General features: G+C 38.0%; 1 protein-coding gene across 2 annotated transcripts in view; it reads left to right on the forward strand.

Annotated features, from left to right (window-relative positions):
• Positions 1-514: 514 nt before the first annotated feature.
• LOC112045923 (rho GTPase-activating protein 9) overlaps positions 515-19324 on the forward strand; it is a 56322-nt gene continuing 37512 nt past the window's right edge. The window contains exon 1 of one of the 2 annotated variants that reach the window (XM_052882761.1): positions 515-2016. In XM_052882761.1, the coding sequence (XP_052738721.1) occupies positions 886-2016 (1131 nt within the window). In that variant the 5' untranslated portion in view covers positions 515-885. The remainder of the gene's footprint in view (positions 2017-19324) is intronic. The other variant, XM_024082314.2, reaches the window with a different exon arrangement.

Below are 19324 nucleotides of genomic sequence, written 5' to 3' on the forward strand. Positions count from 1 at the left end.
AATTTATCTAAATACATACATTTAAAGGTCATCACGAAATATCTAAAACCGCTAGACTTACTAAGTTGAAATTTTGCAGGGAGGTAGTTTATAGTTAGTAGACGTACGCTAAGAATGGATTTTGTGAGAGAGCCGGATTAAGGAGGTTTGAGGGCGGATGAAGTCAGGGGCGTCTGCTAGCTATACATATTGAAACAAGTTCGTATTCTGAAATAAATATAGCGGAGCCATGTTTTAGCGCACATGGCTGCACGCAGCGCATGTATGTACATTGTACACAGTATGCGCGTACGTCCCGGCGCCCGATCTGCTTCATTTATCTAATGCAATGTGCATTTGCTTTTAGTTTTTAGTGCGGTTACGCCACGCTCCGCCTCGCGGCAGAAATAACGTGGAATATCGGTCACATACCCGGCGCTGAACGAACGAATCTCGTTAATTGCTGGACGGTACACCACTATCGCGCTGGACCGGCCGCGAGCGGACGCTTCCGTTCGACATTTGAATCTCGTAAAAAGCGCGCGAACGCGCTCGACGTTCACTTTGTTTTCTTTTTTTTTTTAAATCCCCGCGGCAAAGACTTGCGTTTATCGTGCCTAATTAAATAAAATGCACAATTAAACAAAGCGATTCGCGTATCAGTAAGGTCAACATGGGTCTCGCCGTCGCGGGATGTTTTCGTAACGTTTATATTAGGAAGAAATATCATGATAAGTAATCGGGCGAGTGCAAATGTCGCCCGTATCTGCGCTGCGGAGTCGATCACAACACTCGGCATGTACTAACGGTGTCGCGAGTACGGAGAACAAAGTGGTTAAGGGACAACCGTTCGCGGAATCCCACGGTTGATTCATACACCGGTTATCGTGTTTTGCTGCGAGCAACATGTGTGAGGTCACAAGTTGGATTCCGTACGCCGTGGTGGAAACACTGCGCGATCGTTCCGCGCAGCCCGTCGTCGCTTGGCTGACGAACTTGCGCGCTTCCATCGAGGAGTACGACCCCCTCATAGTGGTGCAGCCCCCGCCGACAGACGCCCCCGACCCCGACGGCGCCTTCGACGAGATCCTCTCCCAACTGGGCAAGGAGATCTACAAGCTAGATGAATACCAAAGAAACCTCAGTCCGTCAGAAAACCAAGACGTCTCACTCAGCATCTTGAACATATTCGACGAGTGTCTCGAAGGGATGAACCGCCAAACTGAAACCGAAACCAAAGTGATCTGTCAAAATAAAACGTCAGACGAAAATGAAAACAACGTGGATTGCAGTGATCGTACATCGGATGTCTCTGTCGTTACGAGTACACCCGAATGTGTGAATGTGAAAATGAGGAACACACCGCCGCCAGTTCCGCCGCGGAAAATTGCAATGGCCCCCGTTTACGACAACATAGAATTCCCGACTAAATCGGAGACAGACAAAATGGAATCCGACACGGATTCCGCGAGTACGTGCTGGAGTTACCAGGACTGCAACATAGAGACGGAAGCGGAGGGGAAGGAGACGTACGCAGCGGTGTGGTCCCACTCGACGGGGTTTCACAACTCGGACGAGATTTTGCGTCGAGTTTTGTCGCAGGCGCAGCAACGGGCGACGATATCTCGATTGTCTTTCGATACGGCGAGCGACTTTTCCCCGCAGCCCTTCTCTGTGTACGCGTTGCACGAGGTGGGAGACGTGCACAGGTGCGACGAGCCGCCAGTTGCCGCCATGGCGCCGGACAAGCCGTGCGACGACGGTTACGAGCCCGTCCGCGACGCGATCGCTGCGACAGACGAGAACATTTACGAGGAAATCGAATACGGGTACAGTTACACGGACGAGGGGTGTTCTTGTGGCGGCAGTGTGGAAGTGGAGAGTTGTTCTATCAGTGCCAGTTCGGAAGGCGTCGGCAGGGAGAGCCCCCTGTACGCCAATCTGCGGGATCACGACGCGTACGCGATCCCGCCTGATGTGATTTTCTGGAAGAACTCCTTGCTGGACCCTTTTTATAACGACGACGAGGAAGATGAGGTGAGTTTCTGTATAATTTTTAATGAGAGAATGCTTTTCCCTACCTACAACGTGGGTATCGTTTCCTGCCAAGAGTGAATAGGCAATTTAGGTAAGCGCGTTCCACCATAGGCTCCACCATCGCTTACCGCCATGTATAATTGCATATACAATGTATAAGATAGACAAGAAACATATGATAGATGTTAATAGTAACTTGTCAGGAGTCTAGATACAGAGTAAACAAACATTATTTAAGTTATGAAAACCCAAGCAAGCTCAGTTTGCCACAATTTTTGAGGATAAACAACTCCTGTATTTTCGTGTTATCGCTTGGTGATAATAAGTGCGACCAACGTACGTAGAGGTCGATGCATGAGGAAAATTGCAGAACAATAGTAGGATTTTAAAAATTGTATTTATTAATACATGGCGACTATTTACACGTAAACCGTACAAATTATATGTAATTCATACGGTTTTCGTACGACTTACTTCAGCCTAATTACATTGTATTAATTATTAAGTGCAGATGATTGAATATTGTTACCCTTAGTTTAAAATGACTAAATCATCATTACACTGTAGTCTCTATCTTCAAAAAAGCTTGTAATCCAAATTGGACCACTTAAAGTAAACATCTTTACTTTAATTGATCCAACGATTAAGGATCCCTTTAGTAAATAAACATGGCATCGAATTGTTTGCCTTGAGTTGATGCACTACTTTAATCTATTTTTCGATACTTATTTTATAAAGAGGTAAAGTAATTTGTTCTTTATTTGTTCACTAATTTGTTCTTTATTATCAACATATTAAAATAAACATCTGAGAAATCTCATCTACCTACTGAATGATATCCATGAAGGTATCAGTAAGCACTGGGTGACATTTGTTACATGGAATCTCAGTTTCGTATGTGTCAATTAACATAGTCAAATATAGTGTATTTGTCTGCTGAACTGACTTAAACTGTGGGCTGTGGCCAGCTATCACTCTCCCAGTTAGAGAGTTCTCAATTGGCCCCAGATAGAAACCAGTGGCAATACTGCCATTCTCATTTCTACTGCCAAGTAGAACATTCCGGATTGAAGGGTTGTCAGTAGACACCGGGTGGCATTTGTTACATGGAATCTCAATATCGTATGTGTCAATTAACATAGTTAAAGATAGTGAATTAGCCTGCTGATCTGACTTAAACTGTGGCCAGCTATCACTCTCCCAGTTATAGAGTTCTCAATTGGCCCTAGATAGAAACCCAAGCCAAGTAGAACATTCCGGACTGAAGGGTTGCCTCAGATTGATGAACAAAAGGCACTTTGTAGGCCGTGCTCCTTGAATGCTCATATTTCTCATGCTCAAATAGTTGTATTTCAAATGCCTGGACACAGATAATAAACTTCTTTATAACAGAGGGCGACAGTTTAGCTAGCACGACGTAAAGTGCTGCTCTCCGTAGGACATATTTATTGTACCCCTGCCAAGTGTTACGTTGTAGGAGCGGACGGTCAAATCCGAGCGATTTGGGTGAAATTTGGAATTAAAATAGATTTTACCCTGAAAAAAAATACGTGGTTCCCGCGGGATTTGTGAAAAACTAAATTCGACGCGAAATAAGTCGCGGGCGTCCGCTAGTCTATACTTAATATAAAGAGGAAAACTTTGTTTGTATATTTGTTTTTTTGTTTGATTGTAATGAATAGGCTCAAAAACTACTGGACCGATTTAAAAAATTCTTGCACCATTCGAAAGCTACACTATCCACAAGTAATATAGGCTAAATTTTATTTTGGAAAAAAATAGGGTTCCGTAAGATATTTGGGTTTTTCGGACACAAGGTGTAAAAAATCAACCAGAAAAGTAGGGTAGGGGTAGGCTAGGGGTAGGATAGGGGTAGTTGAAAGTTTACATCGAGTTTCACGCGGACGAAGTCGCGGGCGTCGGCTAGTTATTAAATAAAATGACCAAGTATCGATTCTTTATTGTGTAGCTGCGAGTAAGTAGCAGAAAGCCTTGGTATTAATAAAGTAGGTACGTTCGTCGTTAGCCGATGGGCCATTATAGGAAATCATTTGCGACGAGCGTAATGGCGGCCGATTAATATTCACGGGCACCTTCGCGCCAAATCCATTGTAAGAACCTCTGAGACATTCGTTGTGTTACAATAATGTTGCAAAATACTTTAATGATAGAAGAAGACGAAGAGTTCAAAATGTTTTAATATTCGCCTATAATAAGTTTTATTAGAATTCGAACTTTATTTATACGGTATGTCGAAAATACCCAACCGGCAAAGACGTATCGCCAAGCGATTTAGCGTTCCAGTAGGATGGGGATTTTCATCCTCCTCCTACCGAGTTATCCCGCTTACATCTTAGATTGCATCATCACTTACCATCACATGAGATTGTAATCAAGGACTAACTTGTAAAGAATAAAATAAAATGTCACTAACATCGATGTTGTCATGGAAATAAACGAAGTCACATCGCTGTAACTTAACAGAATGCTGGAAGACTTACCATTCAATAATAATTTTTACCTTGACACTTCTACAAACTTTTATATGTAGAAGTGTCAAGATAAAAAGATACTCAGAATAGAGAAAGCTAATTAAATCTACGATTAACGAAAATATTTTTGTATGCTGTGGATCATCTATACTAATATTATAAAGAGACGGGGTAATCTCTGGATCTATGAGCCTGTTTTAAAATTTCTTTTACCACTAGAAAGCAACGTTATTTGTGAGTCTCAGTATATTTTATCCCCGTACTCTCACGGGAACGGGAACTTCGCGGGTTAAACCGCTGTAAATACAAAATGATATACTACACTGATAGAATAAGCGTAGCTTGGAGCAATATTCGCGTTCATAGTGTGGAATAATTATAGTTTATATTACCCGCTGAGAATGTAGCTTTCCATTGATGTGAGGAATTTTAAAATCAGTTCAGTGGCTTAGGCGTAAAACCCTAACTAACTTACATCCGCATTTATAGGATAGGTTTTTCTGAAATCTGACGAAAGGTTATTTTTAATTGGAAAATCCCATTTTATTTATGTTCCTATTATTTATTATTAGTTTAAGTACCTAAATAAAAAGAATACGCTTACAATTTAAATATTTTGTATAACAATGCGCGGACTAATGTATACCTAATAATAATAACAATAATTAAAATGAATCATTGTCATTAAGATCATGCGTTAATGACGACTATGTACGAACCTATTGTGAGTAATTTTGTTTGTAAACTGCACAGCTCCTCTAGCCAAGTAGCACGTCGATTCTCTTTCTACGACCGCAAACGCTTCGAAAACTAGAAAAATGTTTGGGAATGACAGATCTTGATCACGTGATCTGACGATAGCAAATGTCATTCCCATACATTTTTCTAGTTTTCGAAGAGTTTGCGATCGTAGAAAGAGAATCGACTTGACACTTGGCTACAGGTTTATTGTAAACGTTGTATACTTTAATATTTTCTTTACAATAACTAACGGCGACTGTGTCACTGTACTTTGTTATAGGCGTCGCTTTTTAAAAAGGGTCTTAAATTGTCCAATACTACTACAAACAACAATACTTTTTTAACTACTACTAGCTGCCGCCGCGCGGTTTCACCCGCGTGGTTCCCGTTCCCGTAGAAATACGGGGATAATATATAGCCTATAGCCTTCCTCGATAAATGGGCTATCTAACACTGAAAGAATTTTTCAAATCGGACCAGTAGTTCCTGAGATTAGCGCGTTCAATCAAACAAACAAACAAACTCTTCAGCTTTATAATATTAGTATAGATGATCTGCCTAAACTATTTATGTTTGTCTATGCATGCAGCAACATAATAGTTATTTGTCTACAGGTATGGTAATACTTCTTTTTTATTTTCAGTTCATTACACATAATTTTTTATGTGTTTTTGTTTTTTTTAATAAGATTTTTTTATTTGAAAGTTATGAAATACTCAAAACATGTAAGTTATTATATGCATTCAATGTATAATGCATTTACGGTAGATATTTCTCAATGCATAATACATATATGGTTTCCTGTCTTGCCATTCCAGGAATCACAAATTTATTTCATAGAAATGCATTTCAAAAAAGCTGAAACACTACAAAACATGACGTGAGAGCTTATCAAATGTATTATCAATGAATAATGCATTTGCAGTATTTTTTTTTTTAAATATTTTAATTCATATAATATAATAGTTGTTACTTCTTGTCATTCCAGGAATAACAATTTATTTGTATGACATGCATTTCAAAGAAGTTGTTTACCTGCTCATTTATCTGAGATTACCTAAAATTTTTGCTGGGATTAGATCTTTTGTGAAGGAGCTTAAAGTTGCGCTTATCCATGGCTTCTAATACGATCTAACTATTTATACTAGTATTTGAATTTTGCTAATTTACGCGACATGTCGTAAAACTGTTTTGTTTTTTATTTAAATTACAACTTGAAAACGCCTTAAGTCAACATTTACCAGGACGTGTTCATCTTCAAGTAATCTTTTTTTTTTTTTTTATGCAATATAGGCCAGCGCTTGACTACAATTAAGCCTGATGGTAAGCATTAATGCGGTCTAAGTTGGAGCGCGCTTACCTAGAAGATGCCTATTCACTCTAGCTTTGAAGGTGTCCAAATTGTATTTGTCAGGAAACACAAACGCCGGAAGGGCATTCCAAATTTTTGCTGTACGAATTAGAAATGTAGATGCAAATCTTTTCGTACGAGTTGCCTGGACATCCACAATATATGGATGCCACCGTTTGCGACATCTTGCTGTTCTGTGGTAGAAAGGGGAAGGAGGAACTAGATGGTGAAGTTCCTGAGCACACTCGCCAAAGTATATCCGGTAAAAAACCGACAGACAAGCTACATTGCGACGATGTTGCAAGGTCTGCAATTTCGCCTGTGTCAACGGTTCATTACCAATTATCCTTCTAGCGCGGCGATCTATCGAGTCTAATGCATCAAGCTGATATTTTGCAGAACCATCCCAAAGGTGACTGCAGTACTCCATACAAGTTCTGACTTGAGCTTGGCTCATCAATCAAGCAATCTGGCTCCACGGTAATGCATTCGCCAAGACAATAAATAATTTTCTAATCATAATAATGAGCATTCGTGCGTATGTTACATCACAGAAAACTATGAGATTATTTTAACGAGCATTCTATTGAGCGTTTTGGCGAGCAGATTTGCTTGGAGCTTTTTGCTGAGCCAAGCTTCTCTACATCGTTTTAGAGCGTTCTCTAGAATGGGGATGATGACTACATTTGAATATATTGATTTGTATTATACACTAGCGGACGCCCGCAACGTCGTCCGTGTGGAAATCATCCTAATAATTAATTAATGCATGTAATAAGATAATAATCAACTATATATGTAATAAGATAGACTTTATCGTGCAAAATCTCATAATTTTACGCTATTGTCAACTGCTTACAACTCGTGTGATACTCTTTTTTAAACCGTATGAATTCGTAGTTATTGTCTAGTTTAAAGTCATTCATTTAAATAACTGCTAAAGTAGGTAAAACAATAACTAAAGTAACCAGTTTTGTTATCGTAACATAAAGACCGTTTCGCATCATTAGCGCTAGGCGATAAATATTCGATTACTTAGATAGTTAGCCCAACTACCTACTTGTTACAACATTTGTAGTCGAACTACTTATGTTCAGGTTGTACACTAGTAGTTATTTGACAGGGCCGGGTAGTTTGCATTTAGAACTGTAGTACTGCTGGTTATGCAATTATAAAGCACTAGCGGACGCCTGCGACTTTGTCCACGTGGAATTTAGTTTTTCACAAATCCCTTTTTTTTTATTCTTTACAAGTTAGCCCTTGACTACAATCTCACCTGATGGTAAGTGATGATGCAGTCTAAGATGGAAGCGGGCTAACTTGTTAGGAGGATGAAAATCCACACTCCTTTCAGTTTCTACACGACATCGTACCGGAACGCTAAATCGCTTGGTAGTACGTCTTTGTCGGTAGGGTGGTAACTAGCCACGGCCGAAGCCTCCCACCAGCCAGACCTGGACCAATTAAGAAAACCTCAATCGGCACAGCCGGGGATCGAACCCAGGACCTCCGTCTTGTAAATCCACCGCGCATACCGCTGCGCCACGTAGGCCGTCAAATCCTTCGGGAGCCATAGATTTTTCCGGGATTAAAAGTACCTAGCCTATGTGTTAATGCAGGCTATAATATATCTCAATACAGCTAATTCGGTTCAATAGTCGAGACGTGAAAGAGTAACAAACATTCATATCATCAAAATCATCAGTTTTCGCAAATCTCGGGAAACCGGTTTTTCGGGATAAAAAGTAGCCTATGTGTTAATCCAGAGTAAAATTTATTTCCATTCCTTTAGTTAAATCGCTTCAACAGTAACAAACATCCAAACATCCACCCAAACACCCATACAAACTTTCGCGTTTATAATATTAGTAGGACTAATGCTCAGTCTACGGTTTCGCCTGCGTATTTATTATGCTAATTGGTTATTCTAATAGTGGATATGACCTCTGCCTCCGATTCCGGAGAGCGTAGGCTCGAATCCGGCCCGGGGCATGCACCTCCAACTTTTCAGTTATGTGTATAAAAGCAATAAAGTTTAATGAACATGATAATACAAATTCTTAAAACAAAATAAACTCACTCGCCCATTTTGACCTAACACCAATAAATCTAAAGTCTTTTATCTCACAGCAATAAAGAACGATAACAATAAAACACAGTAATTAATGCCTTTGTCGGATGATTTACTCTTGAAATTGATAAAAAATCATTAGTAGGTACCCCACTCTCCCTAACAGTGAGTTTATGGTGGTAAGCTATACGGGCTATGGGGCTGCATGGGGCAATCGATAATATTAAAATTTCAAGCTGCACTTATGCTATATTGGCGGACGCCAACCATTTCTGGGTGACCTCTTTAATCCGGCCCTATCGCAAAATCCGTTCTTAGTGGATACCTACTAAATATAAACTACCTCCCTACCAAATTTCAGCGTTGTACATCAAGCGGTTTTCATCAAGGGATTTCGTAATGAATGACCATTTATATATTAAGATTAAGCTACGAGGTTCGCGACTTCGTCAGGGAAAGACTGAAAATTTAGAAACATCACTTTCCCTCTTCCCGTTAACATTTCCAAAAAATATTTCTTAGTTAGCGTACGTCTCAAATAGACCAGGCGCTGTGAGGACCGTATTCTGTTTAGTTTGAACTCAGAAAAGCATGCAGATTTGCATGTTGTTAATTTTTTGGTATACTCTTCCGACACGACTTATCCGACACCAAAGGGTGGTGTCGGATAAGTACCTATATGGACTAAGAAAATGCCTTGTATTACTTTTATTACTTGTTTTATGAAGAATACACAAGTTTTTAACCGACTTCCAAAAAGGAGGAGGTTCTACGTTCGGCTATATGTATGCTTTTTTTTATGTATGGCCAGCGATAATTCCGTCATTTATGGACCGATTTTGCAAATTCTTTTTTTGTTTTGAAGGGTTTGATTCCAGAGTGGTCCCATTTTTTTTTAGTATAACCTTATCACACTAATAGGTAATCTATTAAAACATAAGGAAGTTAAAAGCAAGCATTTTTTTAATGTATGATACATTACATACACAGAATACTTAATATGTATATGAACACTCCACACACAAAAAAACATGTCTTATTAATAGAACCGACAGAAAGCATTGACCAACATAGTTTTCCAAGCTACTATTTTTTTTTCTTTTGAGCATTACGAGGGATTAAATATCTGCGCATTACAATTACCTATAGTACCTAATACAAGGTTACTCTTTACTCGTTCATAACCTAACAATTACGACAACACAAAGTTAATATACAGAATGAAATTATTTGCAATGTTGATGTCACTCTTACCTCACAGTTCATTGAACCTGTGAAGATAAAAAAAAATGTGCATGATGGTCTTTCTTATGTACCTAAGCTACTTAATTGTCTAATAAGCTGTATTTACATAAAATTGGCTTATGAATAAAGAAATACTTGTTGACTACTGATGTTAATTACCTTTGTATTTTATTTAAGTATTAACTCTGTCATGTCTATCAAAGATACCTTTAGTTGGAGTTGAATAGTCTTTTAAAGGAAAACCTTAGGGTGATTGAAAGAATACTTTTAATGATAGCACAATTAGAGCACATTAATCGCACAGAGAATATTTACACCTATCTACCACAGATGTAGCGTCACAGACATCGATTAAAGGTTTACAGATTATATTCTATATTAATATTATATAATCAGCTACGAAACCAATTTTGAAGATTATTTCACAACTAAAAAGGTACGTTATTTGTGAGTGTCTGTTATATTTTATCATGCTTATACCTACCAGCCATCGTGTGACCTTGATAGATATCAAACTTAGGCCTAAAAGCTAATCGTAGGGATGTTTCTATACGAAAATATCCTGTAATAAGATGGTAATGGTGGAATGGTAATGGTAAGGCCCCTGATGAAGGGTTGGGAAGGGCAAATATATTGTCTAAATGCTACGTTTATTTAGACGACATATTTGCAATTTTGGTAAAAGATTACCTTCTACCTAAAAAGAAATACACAAAAGCTTTACATGACAATCATCATCATCATATCAGCCTATGGACGTCCACTGCAGGACATAGGCCTTTTGTAGAGACTTCCAAAAATCACGATCCTGAGCCGCCTGCAGCGAATCCCTGCGACTCATACATTACCAATCATTAATTCACAATTTAGTGCAATGTTTATGAATGTCAGTTATAAATTTGGTTCGCCGCAGACAGTTCATAAATAAGCAAATAATGATTTCAGATATAATTTGTGAAGTGCGAGATTAAGGCAACATGTGCCTCACAAATGTGGGACAAATTAACGTTAACAGACAGACAGACAAATTTAAAAGAAATGTTCTTTAACTCTCCTGAGTTCAAGTTTTTTGAACCAATAATAACGGGTAAAAATAAATGACTAATTCTTTCCTTCCCCTCCAAGCGTAAATACTAAGTCAGATGGGAATCAACTCAATGAACTTTCATCTTTTAGTTGACTGCACTCTTAACCGTAGCTTAATTAATAATTGATATAAGAATTTGCTAATAATAACTGATTCATTTTTGTTTACTATTTTTCTGGACTTTTCTAAACTTACAAGCTACCTACTGTATAAATTAAATTACATACTTTGAAGTCACACGTAATTTTTGTTACTTTATCTAACTAGTTAGTACGGTGTCACTGACGCATGGTTCCGCCCCTTATCTATTTGCTATAGGGAAAAACTTGTTGCGTTATCGTTGCTAGCGCCTAACCATAGAGCCAAGCGTTTAACCGTTTGCTAACCCTTTTCTTTAAAAAAAAGTCATCTATGTAGACAAAAAAAGGTTAGTTAAGAGATACTTAACTCTTTGTATACTTGGCATGCATAGCATACTTTAACATGTCGAATAGCCATAGCTACTTACTACTAATTTTAGAATTTAATCTACTACTAATACCTGGCTTCGATCATCATTTATCGAATTAGGCTATAGTAGTATAGCCTCAATAGCTCAACGGTAAGAGCGGTCGGACTCATCACCGAGGGTGGTAGTTCGATCCCCGACCCGTTGGTCTATTGTCGTACCCACTCCTAGCACAGTCTTTTCCGACTAGTTGGAGCGGAATGGGAATATTGGTCATATTCAAAAAATATGGCAAATATTCTTTTAAAAAAAAAATTATCATAACAACCCATATTCAGCTCACTGTTGAGCACGAGTCTCCTCTCAGGATGCGAGGGTTAGGTTAATAGTCCATCATGCTGGCCCATTGCGGATCGGCAGACTTCACACACTTACAGAATTGAGCAAAATATAAGGTATACAGGTTTCCTCTCGATGATTTTCTTCCAACGTTTGAGACACATCACATTTAATTCATTAAAAGTTGGAGGTGCATGCCCCGGACCTGATTCGAACCTACGCCCTCCGAATCGATGGCAGAGATCTTATCCACTGGGCTATCATGGCTCAACTACCTGTAGTAGTTTAGATCAACAATGGGGATGATGACTAGGTTTGAATATATTGATTTTATGAAATATATACATTCGGGTAAATAAGGTCAATGTTAACTAACTTATACAATAAAAAGCAAAGATTGTCTGGATATTTGCAAAATAAATAAGATTATAAAATTTCAAAATGTATTAAATTTTTTTTAATGTAATTAGATGAAAATTCATACAGTTTTACTTTCCTTACATTAAATGTGACATTTTTCAATAAATGAACTATAAACATAAACGCACAAATAACAAAGATATTAGTAATTTTGTTTGAACGCCCATACAAACCTAACGATCAGCGAGCCAACGACGTCACTAAATCGTGCATTTTGTATAGAGCGTTTTTCAGGGATCCGCGGCAGCGCCGCAAATCTGACCCTTTAAATCCCTGTAGCTCCGAAAGTAATGATCGCAGATACCCTGTTGCTTTTACAAAAATAGTATACTCTTAATTTATATACAAATTAAAAAACTGTCATCATCCCTATTAGCTCTAAGCTCTAATGTATGGACAAAGGAGGCAGTCAAAAACAAGATGTATTATGGATAGTATTTTTTTTATCGCTCATATACCGTTTTTAACCACTAGATACAGTAATATAGATAGTGTTATCTATAGTACGTTATCTAGTGGTACTTAATTAGTAAGGATCGTTTCCTAAATTAGTGTCCAAATTAGTGGTTTCAGATTTATTGCGGCAAACCGGATAGTTATGCCGTTATTGCGGAAATAGTTTTTTGGTTTACAAGCCGTGGAATTTTTATTTTTCCGACACAAGTATCTTGTATTTTTCCGAAATAAAATTTACACGTAGTTCAAGTTCTAACTTACCCTTTATCTAAGGTATTTAGGGTCGGTTTACAAGCACCATTGAAAAGTCAAGTTAATCTGTTTGTAGACGTCTCCCCGTTCTTCTTCTGCCAGTGCAATATATAACGGAGGTTTAACTTTTTTAACTGCCGGGACATTCGCGTAAGTTCTTGAGCTAAGATGTCTAAGATCAGGCATTCGTTTTCCCTATATGTTTCTCTGGATAATAAGCTGGAGCAGTTCATATTTGCAGTTTTGCATTTTATGGGCCAGGTATTGCAAACTATCTAGGTTTACAAGGTTCTACCGAAAAAAGCCGACAAAACAACTATCATTTGCAACATATATTTTTTCTCAGTGACTTAAATACACTTCTCTAAACATTCAAAGTGTATAATTATTATTTATTTATATTTCCTTTTATTTTTATAATAAGTTTAGGTTAGGTTAGTTACTAGTAATTTAAATACTATTCTATTGTATTTAGTTAATGTAAATAATTGTAAAATTTGTCATTGCTAAGTGAATTAAATTTTTACGATTTATAAAAATTTATCGCTGAAAGTGTTGCTATGCGCAAATTTCGAGAGCAGCTAAACCGATTTCGCTAATTATTTTTTAGATTATTCCTTGAAGTACGACGTTGGTTCTTAAAGAGAGAAAAAAAATGCCTGAAATGGTAGGTAGGGGTGAGGGTAGAAGTGCAGATAAGTCAAAGCGAAGCTTGCCGAGTTTTCTAGTAACAAATACGCGATAGTTTGAACTGCCAGACAGACAAATATTTGTTATACATAAAGATATTTCACCTGTAAAGTCAACTAATTATAATTTTAGCAACAATGTATTGAAAGCATGCGCCCAGTCACGTATTCAGATGCAGACAGTCGGTCGCCCTGCTTAGCTGTTACCTTCTTACCTCGGTTTACACATAAGGCAGGCATTGTTTTCAAACGGTACCTTTTGTATGTAACGACAACGACACGATATGTATGGTGTATTCAATCAAAAGATCTTAATAAAAAACAGTAGACCAGCAACCAAGCATGCGACCATAGATATATGTCGTTGCCGGCTCTTCTCAGCAGAACCTGCCATCCAAACCGGTACCTAGTAAAGTCTTTGCAAATAATTGAAATAAATAAATTATTTTGAGAAATGTGGAGCGGAGTTGTCCCAGCCCTATCTCTTTCGTCCCAACGCAATGAAAGAGAGCGATAATTCAGTTTACGCCGCTATTGATATTTTGTCTATTTCGTCTTATAATTGGCCTAACGAACGAACATACAGACAGACAGACAAAAATTTTACTGATTGCATTTTTGGAAATATATTTCAGGTACAGAATTGACCTCTCTTGATTTATTATAAGTAAGATTGCTGGTATAGGTAAATAAATAAATTAATTAAACAAATAAAAAAACCCTTCTGCATAAAGTATAAAAGATCTGAAAAGAAAAAAAAAACAAGCTCAGTTCAAAATTGTAGAAAGCAATTAGAAAACAGTCGTCTCACAGTCGTCTTGTTATTTTTTTTTAGTTTCACCTGTCTAAGATCACTTGGGTTATTGAGACAAATCTAACGATATCCTATTTACGTAAATCCGTTTAGTGGTTTGGAAGATATGAGGTAATAAAGAATATTACATACAAGATACGCGCGAAAAACATAACCCTTCTTGCAGTCGGGTAAAAAGTAAATCGCCTTATTACCTACGTGTGTTCTGTGTGTGTCTAGCTAGTCTAAAGGCTATCTGCGTAGGTGATTACGTGATCACTCATTGAATACTAAGTATACGCAAGTGTTATGCTAATAAATACATTTGCCGTTGGGGTATTTGTCACCTTTATTGCGCTGCGAGCAATCACTCTGTTTGTTTGAGTTGCTTGACAAACTTGATATGTACAATGCAGAAGCGTATTAGTTTTGTTGTGGGCTCTTCTCGGACCAAGGCGCGTTTGGAACCCTCATAACTTTAATTTTAAGTTTTCGTCTATAATTACCACCATTAAATTAAATTATAAAATAACTTAACGTTTCAAAAATCCTTGTAAACTAAGCATAATTAAAATAAATGAATTTTGAATTTTTTGCCTCATTGGCTTAGTGCTTAACCTATGAGGCTCAGATCATATTCTTCTTCACTTCTTATCTTCTGTCTTGAGGGCTCACCGGACGATGCTTCTGCGCTCGCCCAAACGCCCGGTTTCTAGGTCCCACGGAGGAGCCTACGGCACTTACTCAGTCACAAAAAAAAAAATTATAAAGCTGAAGAGTTCGTTTGTTTGTTTGAACGCGCTAATCTCAGGCGCTACTGGTCCGATTTGAAAAATTCTTTCAGTGTTATATAGCCCATTTATCGAGGAAGGCTATAGGCTATATATTATCCCCGTATTCTTACGGGAACGGGAACCACGCGGATGAAACCGTGCGGCGTCAGTTAGTCTTATTATAAAAGTGTGCTATTAACTCTTATTTGATGGACCCCAATAACTAAACACACATTCTATAGCTCGTGCACATTCACCATGCATCCCATAGATAACTATAAACGTTTTAATGCAACGATCTGTCGGATGATCTATAAAACCGAGACATAAAAAGATCATTCAGTACAAAGCATATTCGGGTCAGTTTTGTTGGGAGTTAAATCTAACAGTTTATTATTAGTTCTACTATATATACTGTAGTTAAAAGAATTCTGGTAAGCCTGTATGATGGTAATAAAATAAGCATTCCTTTTGTTAGTGTGGTTGGGGTAAAGTACCTAGTTTATTTTCCTCAATTTAGTAGCGCGTTTCTCAATTTCTAAGCAGTGGACTCGCAGTGGGTTCTATTTGTTACATATAATCTCAATTTCGTATACGTCAACTAGCATACGTTAAAGAATTATAATCTGGCAAGTTCTTTGATTACACTCTCATGATATGCGGGCGACGGAGAGAAAGACAGCGCGGGTGTGAAATCGTGCGTGCGGGAAAGTGAGTCAGTCTTGGGATTTTCGTTCATCGCTACTCGCCCCCCAGTCCGCGCGGTCCATCGGGAGTGTTACAAACGAAGTTGCCAAACTATTATAAAGCCTGCTGGTAATTCAGAAGGTATTAGTTAATAACGCAATATTCCGTTGTTTAGTCATGATATTTTAGTTGACAGTTCAACCAGTTTGAATATGTTAATTTCTGTCGAATTTTCTTTCCGAAGCTCAGACCTATCTGTGTCTAGTGGGAGTTTTCAAAGTTTTCATATTGTTACTATCTCGTTAACGTAAACGCGAATTTATATGGAATTTAAACAGTTGTGCAGTAGTGCCTTAGAAATTCGCGTTTACGTTAACGTGATCGTCACAGTATCAAACTGCCACTAGGCCCTCTGAAGTATGCTTCTTTCTATAAAATAAGTCACATGTGTCATGTGCGCGGTCAAGAGAATGATGTTTTCGAATCCAACGCTTGCCAAAAGGATGCCAAAATTAAAATGTCACTACAGCTCGTTTGGTGTAGCATGGTGCGGGTGACAGTTCGTTTCACTCTTGAAAGTTTGACGCGATTCACGATAATAGTATGTATTATACGTCATAACGCAACTGTCACCGGCACCATGCTACAGCGCACGTAGTGTAACAACGAAGTTACCATTGAAACGAACGATGCACAGCAAATACATAATCTCCTTTTCCTCAAATCGCTATAGACCAGGCGCTGTTATGCTGTGAATCAGTTAAACATATTAAACTAGTGGACGCCCGCGTAAAATTTAGTTTTTCACAAATTCCTCGGGAACCATGGATTTTTCCGGGATGATAAGTAGCTTATGTGTTAATCCAGAGTAAAATCTATTTTCATTCCAAATTTCAGCCTAATCAGATCAGTAGTTGCAGCGTTAAAGAGTAACAAACATCCAAACAAACATCTATACAAACTTTCGCGTTTATAATGTTAGTAGGATGAAGGTGTAAAAACGCTAAGTCAAGAATTGGTACTACAGCTCGTGCGTGTTTGTTTGGTAGCAAGGCGTCAAGTTAAAGCGCACGAGTTGTACACAGACTATGGGTCCATGAAACAATAGTATGGTGTGGTTTTATGTTGTAAAGGTCGAGCGTGTGATCGACACCACAATGCAGATCGTTATTAGATTAAAGCTCTTTCTCTGTTGCGCAAAACCTTTCGTTTTATTGTTTCGTGTCGTGAATGGTGGGTTCGTTATAAGTTAAGAAACAAAAATAATATCTACCTACAGCCGTGATAGCCCAGTGGATACCTCTGCCTCCGATTCCGGAGGGTGTAGATTCGAATCCGATCCGGGGCATGCACCGCCAACTTTCTAGTTGTGTGCATTTTAAGAAATTAAATATCACGTGTCTGTAATAGTGAAGGAAAACATCGTGAGGAAAGCTGCATACCAGAGAATTTTCTTAATTGTCTGCGTGTGTGAAGTCTGCTAACCATTGGGCCAGCGTGGTGAACTTTTGGCCTAAACCCTCTCATTCTGAGAGGAGAGTCGATCTCAGCACTGAGCCTAATATGGGTTGATAACGACTGTAATTACAGCTTCATAGCGCTGAATAGGAATGGAAACAATTCTGAAATCCAACTAAAATATATGATACCCTAGGTTCCCGCGAAAAATCGAGGGTGAAATATCTATACTATTATTCTGAAGAGGAAAGATTTGATTGTTTGTTTGCATTGAATAGGCTCTGACACTACTGAACCGATTTGAAAAATTCTTGCACTGTTGGGAAGCTACACTATTTCATTTCGTATTACTAGGGAGACGGAAACCACGCGGGTGAAACCGCGCGGCGTCTGCTAGTAGCTTATAATACTCGTTAATAATGTAAGTACATTGGTGAACTAATTTTTTAAATCGGTTTAGTGAATGACGCGTGGATGCGCAACAAACGTAAACAAACTCACTTTCAAAGCATCTATAACTAGCAGACGACCCGCGGTTTTATCCGCATAATTCCCGTTCCCGTGGGAATACGAAAATAAAATATAGCCTGTGTTACTTGGTGAAGATGTAGCTCTCTGATAGTGAAAGAATTTTTAAAATAGGTCGAGTAGTTTTTGAGTTAAATCATAACAATCACGAACAAAAAATAAAATCTTACCTTACCTAATTTAGAGTATGGGTATCTTTGACTTTGAACTCTACCCTCCATAATTTAGATTTATATACAGACAGTACAATATCCCCCAAATTTAATCTGTGCTTGCATTGTAAATATTATCTGTGGCCCGTAGACGTTGTAGTAAAAATAGTACTTCCTGCATGTTGTAAAACTAAACAAATACGGACGTTACTATTGTTTCTCGATGTTAACTCATTTGGAAGTCACGTCACGATTTGTGATGATGAACTTTTTTTTGTTAGGTAAAAAATTAACAAAGGAAATAATTTGAATAGTTAGTTAGTTCTGTCATATTGTAGTTTGTATTAAAGGATATTACAGTTTATAATTAAATTACAATGTACAAATCTACTCCTATAAATCTATGTATTTGTACACTTACTTTTACCAGTCTTCACCAGTCAAACTTGCAATTTTTTGTTAATTGCAAAATTTGTAGCACTCCACTTGTGTCGATATTTTGTTGGTATTTGTTCATAAAGGGAGACAAAAAATTACAAATGTTGCGGTAACTTGCTCACGTGTTACAGTTTTTCTTTTAAAATGTATTAGAAACTGTATGATTTTTATTTTATTAATCTTTTCTCAGTAAACATATCAGCCTAGAGTTGGGAAGTTTATGGTGTTATAGCTTCATCATTGGATAGAACACTTTATCGTAGACTCCGTATCATTAACAACTGTTTACAAAATCAACCATTGTCACCCTAAGCCAGCCAATTACGCAGCATGGTGGGTCATGGCTTCATATCCCCTCTATACGTAGAGATGTCTGATACTGTAGTAGATGATTAAAACAGTGTTAATGAGGCGAGATTAAAAACTCTTTCGAGTTCAAGTAGTGACGCAAAGGTCGATGTAATGTAGGTTGTTGGCCATAGAACTGTATACCGTCTCCCATAACACTGTAAACACCAGATTATTAGTCATCACTCAACACTGATAACTGTTATCTGATAACCGATGATTCGCCTAATTATATCGTATACGATAAGTATCTAGCGCATGGTTTATAGAGTGAATGAATGAAAACTTACGTTAGCTACATTCATCATTATCAGCCAGTTTTAACAGCTTACTACAGTGCCAGGCTTCCCTTCTTACAGGAGAGGGTGGAGATATGGAGCAAGCACCCACCAAGCTGCTTTAATGCGGGTTGGTGGGGTTAGTTTAATGTGAAATTCTTTAACGACCACTATGAGATGTTAATGATAATGGCTGAGGTCGACAGCTAAACGTGACCAAAAAAAGGATGGGAGCACCAAATTCCCAACTCTATGCTGAGAA

This window comes from Bicyclus anynana, chromosome 8 (genome assembly GCF_947172395.1).
Source record: "Bicyclus anynana chromosome 8, ilBicAnyn1.1, whole genome shotgun sequence".
Taxonomy (NCBI): domain Eukaryota; kingdom Metazoa; phylum Arthropoda; class Insecta; order Lepidoptera; family Nymphalidae; genus Bicyclus; species Bicyclus anynana.